The sequence below is a fragment of the Pseudophryne corroboree genome, chromosome 7, assembly GCF_028390025.1.
Source record: "Pseudophryne corroboree isolate aPseCor3 chromosome 7, aPseCor3.hap2, whole genome shotgun sequence".
Classification (NCBI taxonomy): domain Eukaryota; kingdom Metazoa; phylum Chordata; class Amphibia; order Anura; family Myobatrachidae; genus Pseudophryne; species Pseudophryne corroboree.
In genome coordinates, this window is record NC_086450.1 from 154,613,545 (window position 1) to 154,626,623 (window position 13,079).

The 13,079-nt window shown below is 42.8% G+C and overlaps 1 protein-coding gene across 1 annotated transcript in view; it reads right to left on the reverse strand.

Moving 5' to 3' along the window:
* The window catches only part of LRP1B (LDL receptor related protein 1B), a 1,835,733-nt gene that overhangs the window by 893,677 nt on the left and 928,977 nt on the right, over positions 1 to 13,079 (reverse strand). The window contains exon 21 of the mRNA XM_063932605.1: positions 9,650 to 9,829. Within this exon, the coding sequence (XP_063788675.1) occupies positions 9,650 to 9,829 (180 nt within the window). The remainder of the gene's footprint in view (positions 1 to 9,649; positions 9,830 to 13,079) is intronic.

Genomic DNA, 13,079 nt, shown 5'->3' on the forward strand with positions numbered 1-13,079 from the left:
TAGTGTCTTGTGCTGCATCAGTCCAGTCACAGTGGTGGTGTCCTCTGCTGCCATATGTCCAGTGCTGCTGTATAAGTTCAGTCAAGTGGTGCTGTGTTGTGCTGCATCAGTTTAGTGATGGTGTATTGTGCTGCATCAGTCCAGTCACATTGGTGGTGACCTCTGCTGCCATATGTACAGTGCTGCTGTATAAGTCCAGTCCATTGCAGTGGTGCTGTGTTGTCCTGCATCAGTCCAGTGGTAGTGTTCCTGTGCTGCTGTATATGTCCAGTGGTACTGCTGTATATGTCCAGTGATACTGCCGTACATGTCCAGTGGTACTGCTGTATAAATCCAATGATACTGCCGTATATGCCCAGTGGTACTGCCATATAATTCCAGTGATACTGCCGTATATATCCAGTGGTACTGCCATATAGTTCCAGTGATACTGCCGTATATGTCCAGTGGTACTGCCATATATATCCAGTGGTACTGCTGTATAAATCCAGTGATACTGTCGTATATGTCCAGTGGTACTGGCATATAAGTCAAGTGATACTGCCGTATAAATCCAGTCCAGTGGTACTGCCGTATAATTCCAGTGGTACTGCCATATAAGTCCAGTACAGTGGTGCTGCCATATAAGTTCACTGGTGCTGTCCTGTGCTGTATATTACTTACTCCAAATAAAGGGGTTATTAATATTTAATCCAAATAATTTTCAAAGGGTTTGCCCTGTGTGGTGTAGAGGTACGCTCTGCTGTACCGCATATTGTTATATAACTCCAGAAAAATAATGGAGAACAAATATTTGGAGGCTAAAATAAGGAAAGATCAAGAACCACTTCCTCCTAGTGGTGAAGCTGCTGCCACTAGTTATGATATAGATGATGAAATGCCATCAACGTTGTCTGCCAAGGCTGATGCCCAATTTGATCCAAAAAGCCAAAGTTTAGTAAAAAGACCCCAAAAAATAAATTTTAATGGTCTGAGGAGAAACGTACACTTGCCAATATGCCATTTACGACACAGAGTGGCAAGGAACGGCTAAGGCCCTGGCCTATGTTCATGACTAGTGGTTCAGCTTCAAATGATGATGGAAGCCCTCATCCTCCTGCTAGAAAAATGATAAGAGTTAAGCAGGCAAAAGCACAGCAAAGAACTGTGCGCTCTAAGATGGTATCACAAATCCCCAAGGAGAGTCCAAGTGTGTCAGCGATTGCGATGTCTGACCTTCCCAACACTGGACGGGAAGAGGTGGCTCCTTCCACCATTTGCACGCCCTTTGCAAATGCTGGAAGGAGCACCCACAGTCCAGTTTCTGATATTCAAATTGAAGATGTCACTGTTGAAGTACACCAGGATGAGGATATGAGTGTTGCTGGTGCTGAGGAGGAAGTTAATGATGAGGATTCTGATAGTGACGTGGTTTGTTTAAATCAGGCACTGGGAGAGACACCTGTTGTCCATGGGATGAATAAGCCCATTGTGATGCCTGGGCAAAATACCAAAAAAGCCACCTCGTCAGTGTGGAATTATTTCTCCACAAATCCGGACAACAGGTGTCAAGCCATGGTGGTCATTCCAAGTTGTTCGCTCGGTAATTTTCTTCGCATCGCAGTGATTTTCCGCTAATTGCGCATGCGCAATGTTTGCACTGCGACTGCGCCAAGTAAATTTGCTAAGAAGTTTGGTATTTTACTCACGGCATTACGAGGTTTTTTCTTCGTTCTGGTGATCGTAATGTGATTGACAGGAAGTGGGTGTTTCTGGGCGAAAACTGGCCGTTTTATGGGAGTGTGTGAAAAAACGCTGCCGTTTCTGGGAAAAACGCGGCAGTGGCTGGAGAAACGGGGGAGTGCCTGGGCGAATGCTGGGTGTGTTTGTGACGTCAAACCAGGAACGAAACTGACTGAACTGATCGCAGTGGCAGAGTAAGTCCCGAGCTACTCAGAAACTGCAAAGAAATTTCTATTCGCAATTTTGAGAATCTTTCGTTCGCAATTTTGCTAAGCTAAGATTCACTCCCAGTAGGTGGTGGCTTAGCATGTGCAATGCTGCTAAAAGCAGCTTGCGAGCGAACAACTCGGAATGAGGGTCCATGTGTTGCCTCTGTCAATCTGTAATAAGTAGGGGTAAGGATGTTAACCACCTAGGAACATCCTCCCTTATACGTCACCTGCTGCGCATTCATCAGAAGTCAGTGTCAGGTTGTGAAACTTTGCGTAAGAGCGTAAGCAGTCCACTGACACCTAAATCCCTTCTTCTTCTTGTACCCAAGCTTCTGCAAGCCACACCACCAACTCCCTCAACGTCAACTTCCTTCTCAGCCAAGAACGTCAGTAGTCTTGCAGGCCATGTTACTGGCAAGACTGAGGAGTCCTCTCCTAACCGGGATTCCTCAAGAGGATCCTTGAGTGGTACGCCTACTGCTGCTACTGTTGTTGTTGTTGTTGCCGGGAGTCAATTGTCATTCCAGAGGGGAAGTCGGAAGAGCACTTGTACTACTTCAACTAGGCAATTGACTGTCCAACAGTCCTTTGTGAGGAAGATGAAATATGACAGCAGTCATCCTGTTGCAAAGCGGAAAACTGAGGCCTTGACAGCTATGTTGGTGTTAGACGTGCATCCGGTATCCGCCATTAGTTCAGTGGGAGTTAGAGAATTAATGGAGGTAGTGTGTCCCCAGTACCAAATCCCATCTAGGTTCCACTTCACTAGGCAGGTGATACCAAGAATGTACAGAGATGTCAGAAAAAGTGTCCTCAGTGTCCTAAAAAATGCAATTGTATCCACTTTCCACATAATCACGGACATGTGGACAAGTGGAACAGGGCAGCCTAAGGATTATATGACTGTGACAGCCCACTGGGTAGATGTATTGCCTCCTGCTGCAACAACAGCAGCAGCAGCACCAGTAGCAGCATCTCGCAAACGCCAACTCGTCCCTAGGCAGGCTACGCTATGTATCACCGCTTTCCGTAAATGGCACACTGCTGACAACCTCTTACGGGAATTGAGGGACATCATCACTCAATGGCTTACCCCAATTGGACTCTCCTGGGGATTTGTGATATCGGACAACACCACCAATATTGTGCGTGCATTACATGTGGGCAAATTCCAGCACGTCCCATGTTTGCACATACAATAAATTTGGTGATGGAGAATTTTTATAAAAATGACAGCGGTGTGCAGGAGATGCTGTCGGTGGCCTGAAAAATTGTTGGCCACTTTTGACATTCAGCCACTGCATGCCAAAGACTGGAGTGCCAGCAAACACTCTTGAACCTGCTCTGCCATCACTTGAAGCAAGAGGTGGTAACGAGGTGGAATTCAATACTCTATATGCTTCAGAGGATGGAGGAGCAGCAAAAGGCCAATCAAGCCTATACATCCACCTACGATATAGCCAAAGGAGTGGGAATGCACCTGACTCAAGCGCAGTGGAGAATGATTTCCGTATTGTCTCCAACCTTTCGAGCTTGACACTGCCAGCTTGAGTCAGGTCATTCCCCTCATCAGGCTTTTGCAGAAGCAGCTGGAGAAATTGAAGGAGGAGCTAAGATGGGGCAATTCTGCAAAGTATGTCGGACTTGTGGATGGAGCCCTTCATTCGCTTTGCCAGGATTCAAGGGTGGTCAATCTGTTGAAATCAGAGCACTACATTTTGGCCACCGTGCTCGATCCTAGGTTTAAGGCCTATGTTGTATTTCTCTTACCAGCAGACACAAGTCTTCAGAGGTTCAAAGACCTGGTGGTGAGAAAATTGTCAATTCAAGCGGAACGTGACCCATCAACAGCTCCTCCTTCATTTTCTCCCGCAACTGGTTCTGCAAAGAAAAGGATAAGATTTCCTAGCCCACCCGCTTGTGGTGATGCAGGGCAGTTAAGAGCAAGTGCTGACATCTGGTCCAGACTGAAGGACCTGCCAACGATTACTGACACGTCTACTGTCACTGCATATGATTCTGTCACCATTGAAAGAATGGTGGAGGATTATATGAGTGACAGCATTCACGTAGGCATGTCAATTTGGATGTCCTTGCACAAACTGGCTTTATTTTACCCAAGTTGCCCACCCCCTCCAGTGTGTACTCTGAAAGAGTGTTTAGTGCAGCCGGTAACCTTGTCAGCAATTGGCGTAGAAGGTTATTTCCACAACATGTGGAAAAGATGATGTTCTTCAAAATGAATTATAAATTCCTCCAGGAAGACCTTTACCAGCAATTGCCTCCAGAAAGTACACAAGGACCTGTGATGGTGGATTCCAGTGGGTATGAATTAATACTCGGTGAGGAATCGTAAGATGAGGATGAGGTCGACATCTTGCCTCTGTAGAGCCAGTTTGTGCAAGGAGAGATTGCTTCTTTTTTGGTGGGGGCCCAAACAAACCCGTCATTTCAGCCACAGTCAGACCCTGTCGCTGAAATGATTGGTTTCTTAAAGTGTGCATGTCCTGTTTATACAACATAAAGGTGGGTGGGAGGTCCCAAGGACAATTCCATCTTGCACCTCTTTTTCTTCTTTGCATCATGTGCTGTTTGGGGACTAGTTTTTGAAAGTGCCATCCTATCTGACACTGCCGTACAAGTCCAGGGGTACTGCCGTATAAGTCCAGGGGTACTGCCGTATAAGTCCAGTCCAGTGGTGCTGTCTTGTGCTGCATCAGTCCAGTGGTGGTGTCTTGTGCTGCCATAAGTCCAGTGGTGGTGTCTTGTGATGTATATTATTTACTCCAAATAAAAGGGTTATACAGGTTGAGTATCCCATATCCAAATATTCCGAAATACGGAATATTCCGAAATACGGACTTTTTTGAGTGAGATAGTGAAACCTTTGTTTTTTGATGGCTCAATGTACACAAACTTTGTTTAATTCACAAAGTTATTAAAAATATTGTATTAAATGACCTTCAGGCTGTGTGTATAAGGTGTATATGAAACATAAATTAATTGTCTGAATGTAGACACACTTTGTTTAATGGACAAAGTTATAAAAAATATTGGCTAAAATTACCTTCAGGCTGTGTGTATAAGGTGTATATGCAACATAAATGCATTCTGTGCTTAGATTTAGGTCCCATCACCATGATATCTCATTATGGTATGCAATTATTCCAAAATACGGAAAAATCCCATATCCAAAATACCTCTGGTCCCAAGCATTTTGGATAAGGGAGACTCAACCTGTATACATTACATTATTATCCAAATAAGTTTACAGGGTTTGCCCTGTGTGGTGTAGGGGTATGCTACCCTGTGCTGCATCTCCTGTATAATAGCCCATATCTGTGACTCTCTGTGCCTGTGTGTCTTACACTGGGCATGGCTAGGAGCTCTCATTGGGTTAGTGGCAGGTCTATCACACCGAGTCTTCAGCTGATTGGGCGAGAAACACCCTCCCACACAGGTTACATCCAATGGGAGGCTCTGCCCTTTGGCTGCTGTGTGTTCCCAGAGCAGGATTAACAATGGGGCTGATGGAGCTGCAGCTCCAGGCCCACGCCCCAAAATAGGCCCACTGAATCTGCAGCAACATACCCTCCAGCAATTTAAACATAAAAATCGGAAAAAAATCGAAAAGGGGGCATCGCCACGGGTAAAGTGGTGTGACTACGCCCCTTTTCCTATACTTTCAATGGAAGATTGGAGAGCCAAAAATCAGTACAGACCATAAAAAAGTTACTGTACCTGCCGAAAAGGTACAGCTGGAGGGTATGCCACTGCATCTGCAGCAAGTCTCTATGCTGTAGATAGGGGGTGGGAATTATTTTACTGCAGCATCCTATGTCCTGCTTCCAGTCCTCCTGCTCCCTCTGGCATCAACAATCCCCACTCCCTAGCTGCAGTGCAGGTGGAACAAAAGCTGCTGCGGCCACTGGCATAGATGTGTCTGAAAGCGGCGCAGCGGAAGGCTTTCATAGCCCTGTGCCGCATATAGCCTCCTCTGTGCATGATGTCACAGAAGTGCCTCCCTGACGTGGAAGCCCAGATATGGCTAATGTAACAGATAGAGTGGGTGATATCGCGGAGGGTAATGTCTGGACGCTGAATCAATGTAAAAGGTGACTGTGCTGTGTAGTGCAGTGGGTGTGCAGTGTCACTGACACTGCACAGCACTCTCACCTTTTACATTGATTCAGCGAGTCAGTCAGTTCTGCCAGCCACTCACTATTGTTAGCGCCTGTGTCCCAACGTGCCACATTACAAGGAAGTAGACGCACTAAATAAACTACAGCAGCCCTTAGTGTCGAAGCATTCCGGCCCTTAGGGCTGCAGAGAGCTGTAGTTTATTGAGTGCATCTTCTTCTCTGCAATGCGGCACGGTGGAACATCGGCGCTAACAATAGTGACTGGCTGCTTGGCTACTGTGCAAATCTCCGGGAGAGCCACTACCACAGAGAGGACAGCATCTTAGCTGCTTCCAGGAAGAGAAACAGGAGAAGCATTACCCACCCATCCCCACTCGCAGTACCTCCGGGCCCCATCTGTGGCACCCCACCCCCAAAACCGCAGCGGCTCCAAACACCCTCCCCCACCAGTAGCACCCCTGCACCCGCCCCTCCCCCACCCTCGGCACACCCGCAACCGCCACTCCCCTACCTGCGGCACCCCTGGACCCCATCCGCGTTTCCACCGCACCCGACACTCCCCCAACCAAAGTTGTGCCACCAATATTGTACGTGTATTACATATCGACAAATTCTAGCACGTCCCATGTTGTTTGTGCCGCACACTTGTGTCACTTAACTTAGTCATACAGCTACCTCATTGCACCTCTTTCTTCTTTGCATGATGTGCTGTTTGGGGCATGATTTTTAAAGTGTCATCCTGTCTGCCATTGCAGTGCCACTCCTAGATGGGCCAGGTGTTTGTTCCGCACACTTGTGTTGCTTAGCTTAGCCATCCAGCTACCTAATTGCACCTATTTTTCTTCTTTGCATCATGTGCTGCTTGGGGCCTATTTTTTTATCTGCCATCCTTTCTGCCACTGCAGTGCCACTGCTAGATGGGCCAGGTGTTTGTGCCGCACACTTGTGTCGCTTAGCTTAGTCATCCAGCCACCTCGGTCCAACCTATTGGCCTAAAAACAATATTGCGAGGTGTTCAGAATAGACTGGAAATGAATGCTATTGAGGTTAATAATACCGTAGGATCAAAATGACACAAAAATTATGTGATTTTAGCTGTTTTTATGTTTTTTTCAAAAATTATCCAGATCCAAAACCAAAACCTGAAAGGGTGGTTTTGGCAAAACCAATCCAGATCCAAAACAGGAGCATGGAACCAGAACCAAAACCAAAACACAAAACATGAAAAAGTGCCCGCCACACATCTCTACTTATGATAGGATGTCACCATAAAAGGACACAAATACAGCATAGCCAAAACAGCTTGGACTTGCAAAACACTGAAAATGTACAGACATTTGGTGTTGTCCTGGATGGTGGCTTGAAACCTTAAACATCAGGTATCAGATACCCTCAATTCCCCATTCTTTAATCTGAGGGACATAGCCAGAATTAAGCACTTAATTCCTTGAGATGATCTACCTAAAGTAATTTGTATCATCATGCTTAGATTACTGTAATACCCTCTTCCTTGGTCTCCAGCAAAAGAATTACACTACTTGCAGCTGATACAAAATGCAGCTGCCAGGCTACTAACCAGGAGCATCACTGGGGTCAGTGACACCTGGTGCACTGGAAAGTCCCCTTAACATGCCAGAAAAGGTGTAAGGACGTGGCTTTGTGACCAGACCTCCATTTTCATCACTCCAGAGGCGTGCACTGTGACAGAAGTCAAGTGTTGCACGTAATGTCACAGTGCTGTGCTCCTGTCACTGAGGAGGGTGACACCAGTTGTGGCCTACACCCACTGAGTGATGCCACTGCTATTAACTAACCAGCCTGAAAGATGGAAAATCTATTTCAAGATTGGCTGACATTCAAAGTCCTTCATAACCAAGGCCAAAGGTACCTGAAGAAGCTTCTAACTCCTTACTGTCCTCACTTATTTTGATCTTTAGATGAAGGAATATTAGCAGATATCTGTAGATTATTATTATTATTATTATTATTAATAATATTATTAAACACCTTGAAGCATATGTCATTCTCATCTGCCATACTTTCACATGGCGAAATATTCCTTCATTACCACATACATGGTTCTTTCATTAGTTCCCAGGCTCAGTCATCCCAGCTAATTGATCTGCTAGTAAAAGTCTCCTTTATGGTCTAAGTCTTTATTTATTCTTTTTCTTACTGTGCCCATCTGTCTCACCCAGGCTATTGCTGTGCCGTACCCCACCTCCCTTTCCGTTACCTGCACCACCTCACATTGGTTTTACCTGTACTTGCACCTGCTAAGTTCTGTCTGCTACCTGGAAACCCCTCAAATCTGCCATTTATCTTTTCTTATCTGTTCTTTTGTATCTTTGACTCTCCAAGGGGAATTTCATGACACAGGAATGAGCAGAGAGCCTCTTCAGGGGACAAGTCGCTATGTGCCTATCTTTTGGCTTTAAGCTCTGGGTGGTGGCACTGGTCTCATGACCCTAATTTCCATCCTCATGGGCACCAACCAATGAGCATCAAACTCATCTCCATGTTGTTTACAAATCACAGTATTACTAATTATTCATTTAAATCTGGATTTCAAAAAGGGCAGCGCTCTCACATCTTGAGCAGCAGTCATCCATATTTCCTAACACCCCTTTTTCCCCTTTGAGGGACATTTGTTGCACTATACAACCACAGTTTTAAGACTGCACATGTTAGAAGCAACAGCCTCCATTGTAAGCGGTAGGAAAATACCCCCCCCCACCACCACCACCAATGCCCCTGCAAATTGGGATGAACTTCCTGACTGCTGGTTGGCTGGACAATCTCCACAAATCAGAACTGTCCCAACATAATCTGGAAGGTCAGAACTTAGGTATGTCATTCCTCATTGAATGGTTGTTCAAGAAGCACATATATGCAAAATAGTTCTGAACTTTCTACAAATGACTTTGTGGATTCTAAAAACTAGTTGTACTTGTCACCTCATAAGCTATTGGTGCGGATTGAATAACCTATGACATTTTATAACGTTCAAGTGCTCAATGTGTAGCAATATACAGGGAAGAGGAAAGCAGTCAGATATGTGCTGATAAAATATTTACTACACACCAGCATTTCAAAATGAACAGCAGCTGTTAGTAGGAGGTTGTAAATGGTATCAGCTTGGTAAGCTATGAACATTTTCTGGACCACAGTACTCAAAGCACTCTATGAAACCCAAATATAAGTGTAATCTGTATATATCTAGTCGTAATAGGTACTCTTCCATTAATGTGGCTTTGTGTTGCATCTTACCAATAAAGCAACAAAAAGCTTAAAAGAAAAAAGAAAAATAAAAGAGATAGAAACTCATAATGGCAGTTTTTTTCTGAAAAAATGGAACGCTGTGGTGAAGCATTAAGTCAACAACACCCCTGTGCTCCATCTCGTAATGCAGTTATAAAATGTATGGCACAGTCATGGCACATTCAACCTATAGATTGTCTTATACACCACTGAACATTACTTATGTGCATTCAACTCCAAAATTACCCAAAAGTACAATGTGTCTAATACAAACTATTTTCAATGTAAAAATGATTCCAGACATGCAATTACCTGTATTTTTGCATGCAAATTTTGTTTTGGCATCACACTGACGCAACGTTCCATTGCAACCTTTCTCATCGCTGCCATCTTCACAATCCTTCTCCCCATCGCACAGCCATAGTTCTGGTATACAATTTCCATCAGGCTGACACTGAAACTGTTTTCCTTCACAAGATCCTAAAGCAGGCACTGTTTGGAGGAAAGGACAGTACTGTTAGACACAGGTTATAGCACTGATCAATGTCAAAGTAACAACAATATTCAATGATGATCACTGATGTACAGTAAACTTATTTGCCCAAATAAGAATGAGCCACATACTGGCTAGTTAATGATATATTGTTAGTACAAGTGTAATTACGTTGAAAAGGACACCACCATTTTTTATATCACTGTGTGGGTTCACTATGATTTACCTACAATCAAAATTCCAACGGTCAAAATACCGACAACAATTGACCGATGGTCAAAATAGAGACATGGTCAAAATAGTGACATTTAAAATGTCGACAGGTCAAAAAGATGACACACGTTTTGCACATTTGTTGGGTGTGTATGTCAACATAGATCGACATGGACACCGTATAAGTGTACCACGTTCCCTCACATGACTTGCTGCACGTGCCATGATTCAGGCAAGGTGCCTTGCTGCGCTCGCACACTATTATATTCCCCCTCCACATCCACTGGGATGGCAAAGTATGGACAAGTCGGTTTCAATGAATAAATCCTAAAAAAAACTCATGTTGATTTTTTGACCTGTCAACATTTTAAATGTCGGAATTTTGACCATGTCAACATTTTTAATGTCTGTATTTTGACCATGTCGGTATTCTGACTATCGGTCAAAGGTTGTCGGTATTTTGACCATCAGGATTTTGATTGTAGGTAAATTAACTGCATCCCCACTGTGTCAGTGGTTTTAATGCCCCATTTCAGTCACACATGGGGGTATATTTACTAAAAGTTGAGCGGGGTTGATGCTGATCGATTTTTGGTCGATGTTGGCTCGATTGTTGATCGATTTTGTGCTTCAGGGTCTAACATCACACATTTACTAACAAATGTTTGTGACATTGGGGGTAATTCCAAGTTGATCGCAGCAGGAATTTTGTTAGCAGTTGGACAAAACCATGGGGGTAATTCCAAGTTGATCGCAGCAGGAATTCAGTTAGCAATTGGGCAAAACCATGTGCACTGCAGGGAAGGCTGATATAACATGTGCAGAGAGAGTTAGATTTGGGTGTGGTGTGTTCAATCTGCAATCAAATTTGCAGTGTAAAAATAAAGCAGCCAGTATTTACCCTGCACAGAAATAAAATAACCCACCCAAATTTAACTCTCTCTGCAAATGTTATATCTGCCTCCCCTGCAGTGCACATGGTTTTGCCCAACTGCTAAAAAATTTCCTGCTGCGATCAACTTGGAATTACCCCACATGTGCACTGCAGGGGAGGCAGATTTAACATGTGCAGAGAGAGTTAGATTTGGGTGTGGTGTGTTCAATCTGCAATCTAATTTGCAGTGTATAAATAAAGCAGCCAGTATTTACCATGCACAGAAACAAAATAACCCACCCAAATCTAACTCTCTCTGCACATGTTATATCTGCCTCCCCTGCAGTGCACATGGTTTTGCCCAACTGCTAACAAAATTCCTGCTGCGATCAACTTGGAATTACCCGCATTCTTTTTGAAAAAAAGGAAAATAAATAATCTGTTAGTAAATATGGGATTTAGGGTTATATTTAATAAAAAAAAATCTGGGTCGATTTTTGGACAATGTTTGAGAGATGTTTTGTCGATTTTGTATTTCAGGGTCTAAATCCCACATTTACTTACAGATGATTTTTTCAAATTATTTTTAAAAAATATTAAAAATCAGCCTTGAGTCCTATTGGAGAAAGAGCACTATATAAATAAAATTATTATTATTATTATTATTATTATTATTATTATTATTATTTTATTATTATTATTATTTTTAGCAAATGTGTGATTTAGACCCTGAAACACAAAATCGATCATAAACCAATCAAACATCATTAAATAAATTGATCAACATTGACCCAATTCGACTTTTAGTAAATTTACCCATGGGGTGCTGGCCTCTAATATTAATGATAAGCAGCTGGAAGCTTCTTACATGTGACGCTGCTGCTTCTCCATGCTAGTGTTAAGCTGGGAAATGTGGCACTTTATTTATTTATGGGAGTGACCACACTCCCATTAAGAAAAGGTACAGTAGTAAGTAAGTGGCACTGGGAAAGGGGGAATGCACACTGGGTGAAGGGATCACCAGTAGGTTTAGTCAAGTGACAAAATCCAAATGAACTTGTTTAATTATCTCTGCTCGTAATGATATTTGGTGCAGATACCATGCACCATGACAAGCACACCTACCTAACACATGTCTAGACGTACCAGGCTCTATCTACCCAAATAGTTTTCAGTTTAGTTCAATATTAAAAGCTCTGAACCACAAAAATGAAATTTTGGCTTATGTATGAACCATAAAGGTAAAACACATTCTTCATTGTTAACCTAACATTCTACAATAGTTATGGTAAAAAAAAGTAAAGTATTATCTCCAAAGTCCAATACAGATAGCTGAATTTAGCTTTAGGATACATGTTAAGAGCTCAGACTGCAGGAATTTGAGCTACTCTGACATCACTATGTATCATTTAAAACTATACATTATGGTGCATTGCTGCACAGCAAGTATGCCAAGACGTCACTCTTTGTCTGTTTAGAGAATCACCTCCACCCTAACACGGTAACCTACCGGAGAAGAGTGATAGTGGTTGTAGTTATTTCATGCATGTTATTCCTATCATTAAAACACATCATTTGATATAATGTACAGAATACTGTATTAATGTGAAATGGATTTACATGCTTTTAAATTAAACTATTTTGTATTACTATGGGAATGTCATTTGAATTTTCTAAAATATATTCAGAGACAGCAAAAGTTTAACCTGAAGTGCCCCTATGTTTACAAAGAGAAATGTATCAGGAATACAGTTGTCCTTTATGTCATGATGTTGACAGAACCTAAGATATATAAATTGTTTTTCTCACCATGTATATTGTTACATGATCAAGAAGGATAAATCACAAGCATTTTGAGCTAAGGACAGCATGGAACCCAAACCACGAAACAATGATTCACCATGTGTTATGGTCCACATGACAATGACTTTCTATTTAAAATGTATTTTCTGCACAGACAGATCGATCTGAGAGTTTTTGTTATTTGAACAACACTTTACAGTTAATGTGTGAAGCAAACTCATCTGAGATTTGGAGTAAAGCAAATGGCTGTAATTTAATTTTCTAGTATTTTGCTAATAATGTCTGCAACTGTGCACATCAAAGAACTGATGACAGCATGTACAATCCACACTATTTAATGGTAATTTTCTGAATTAACA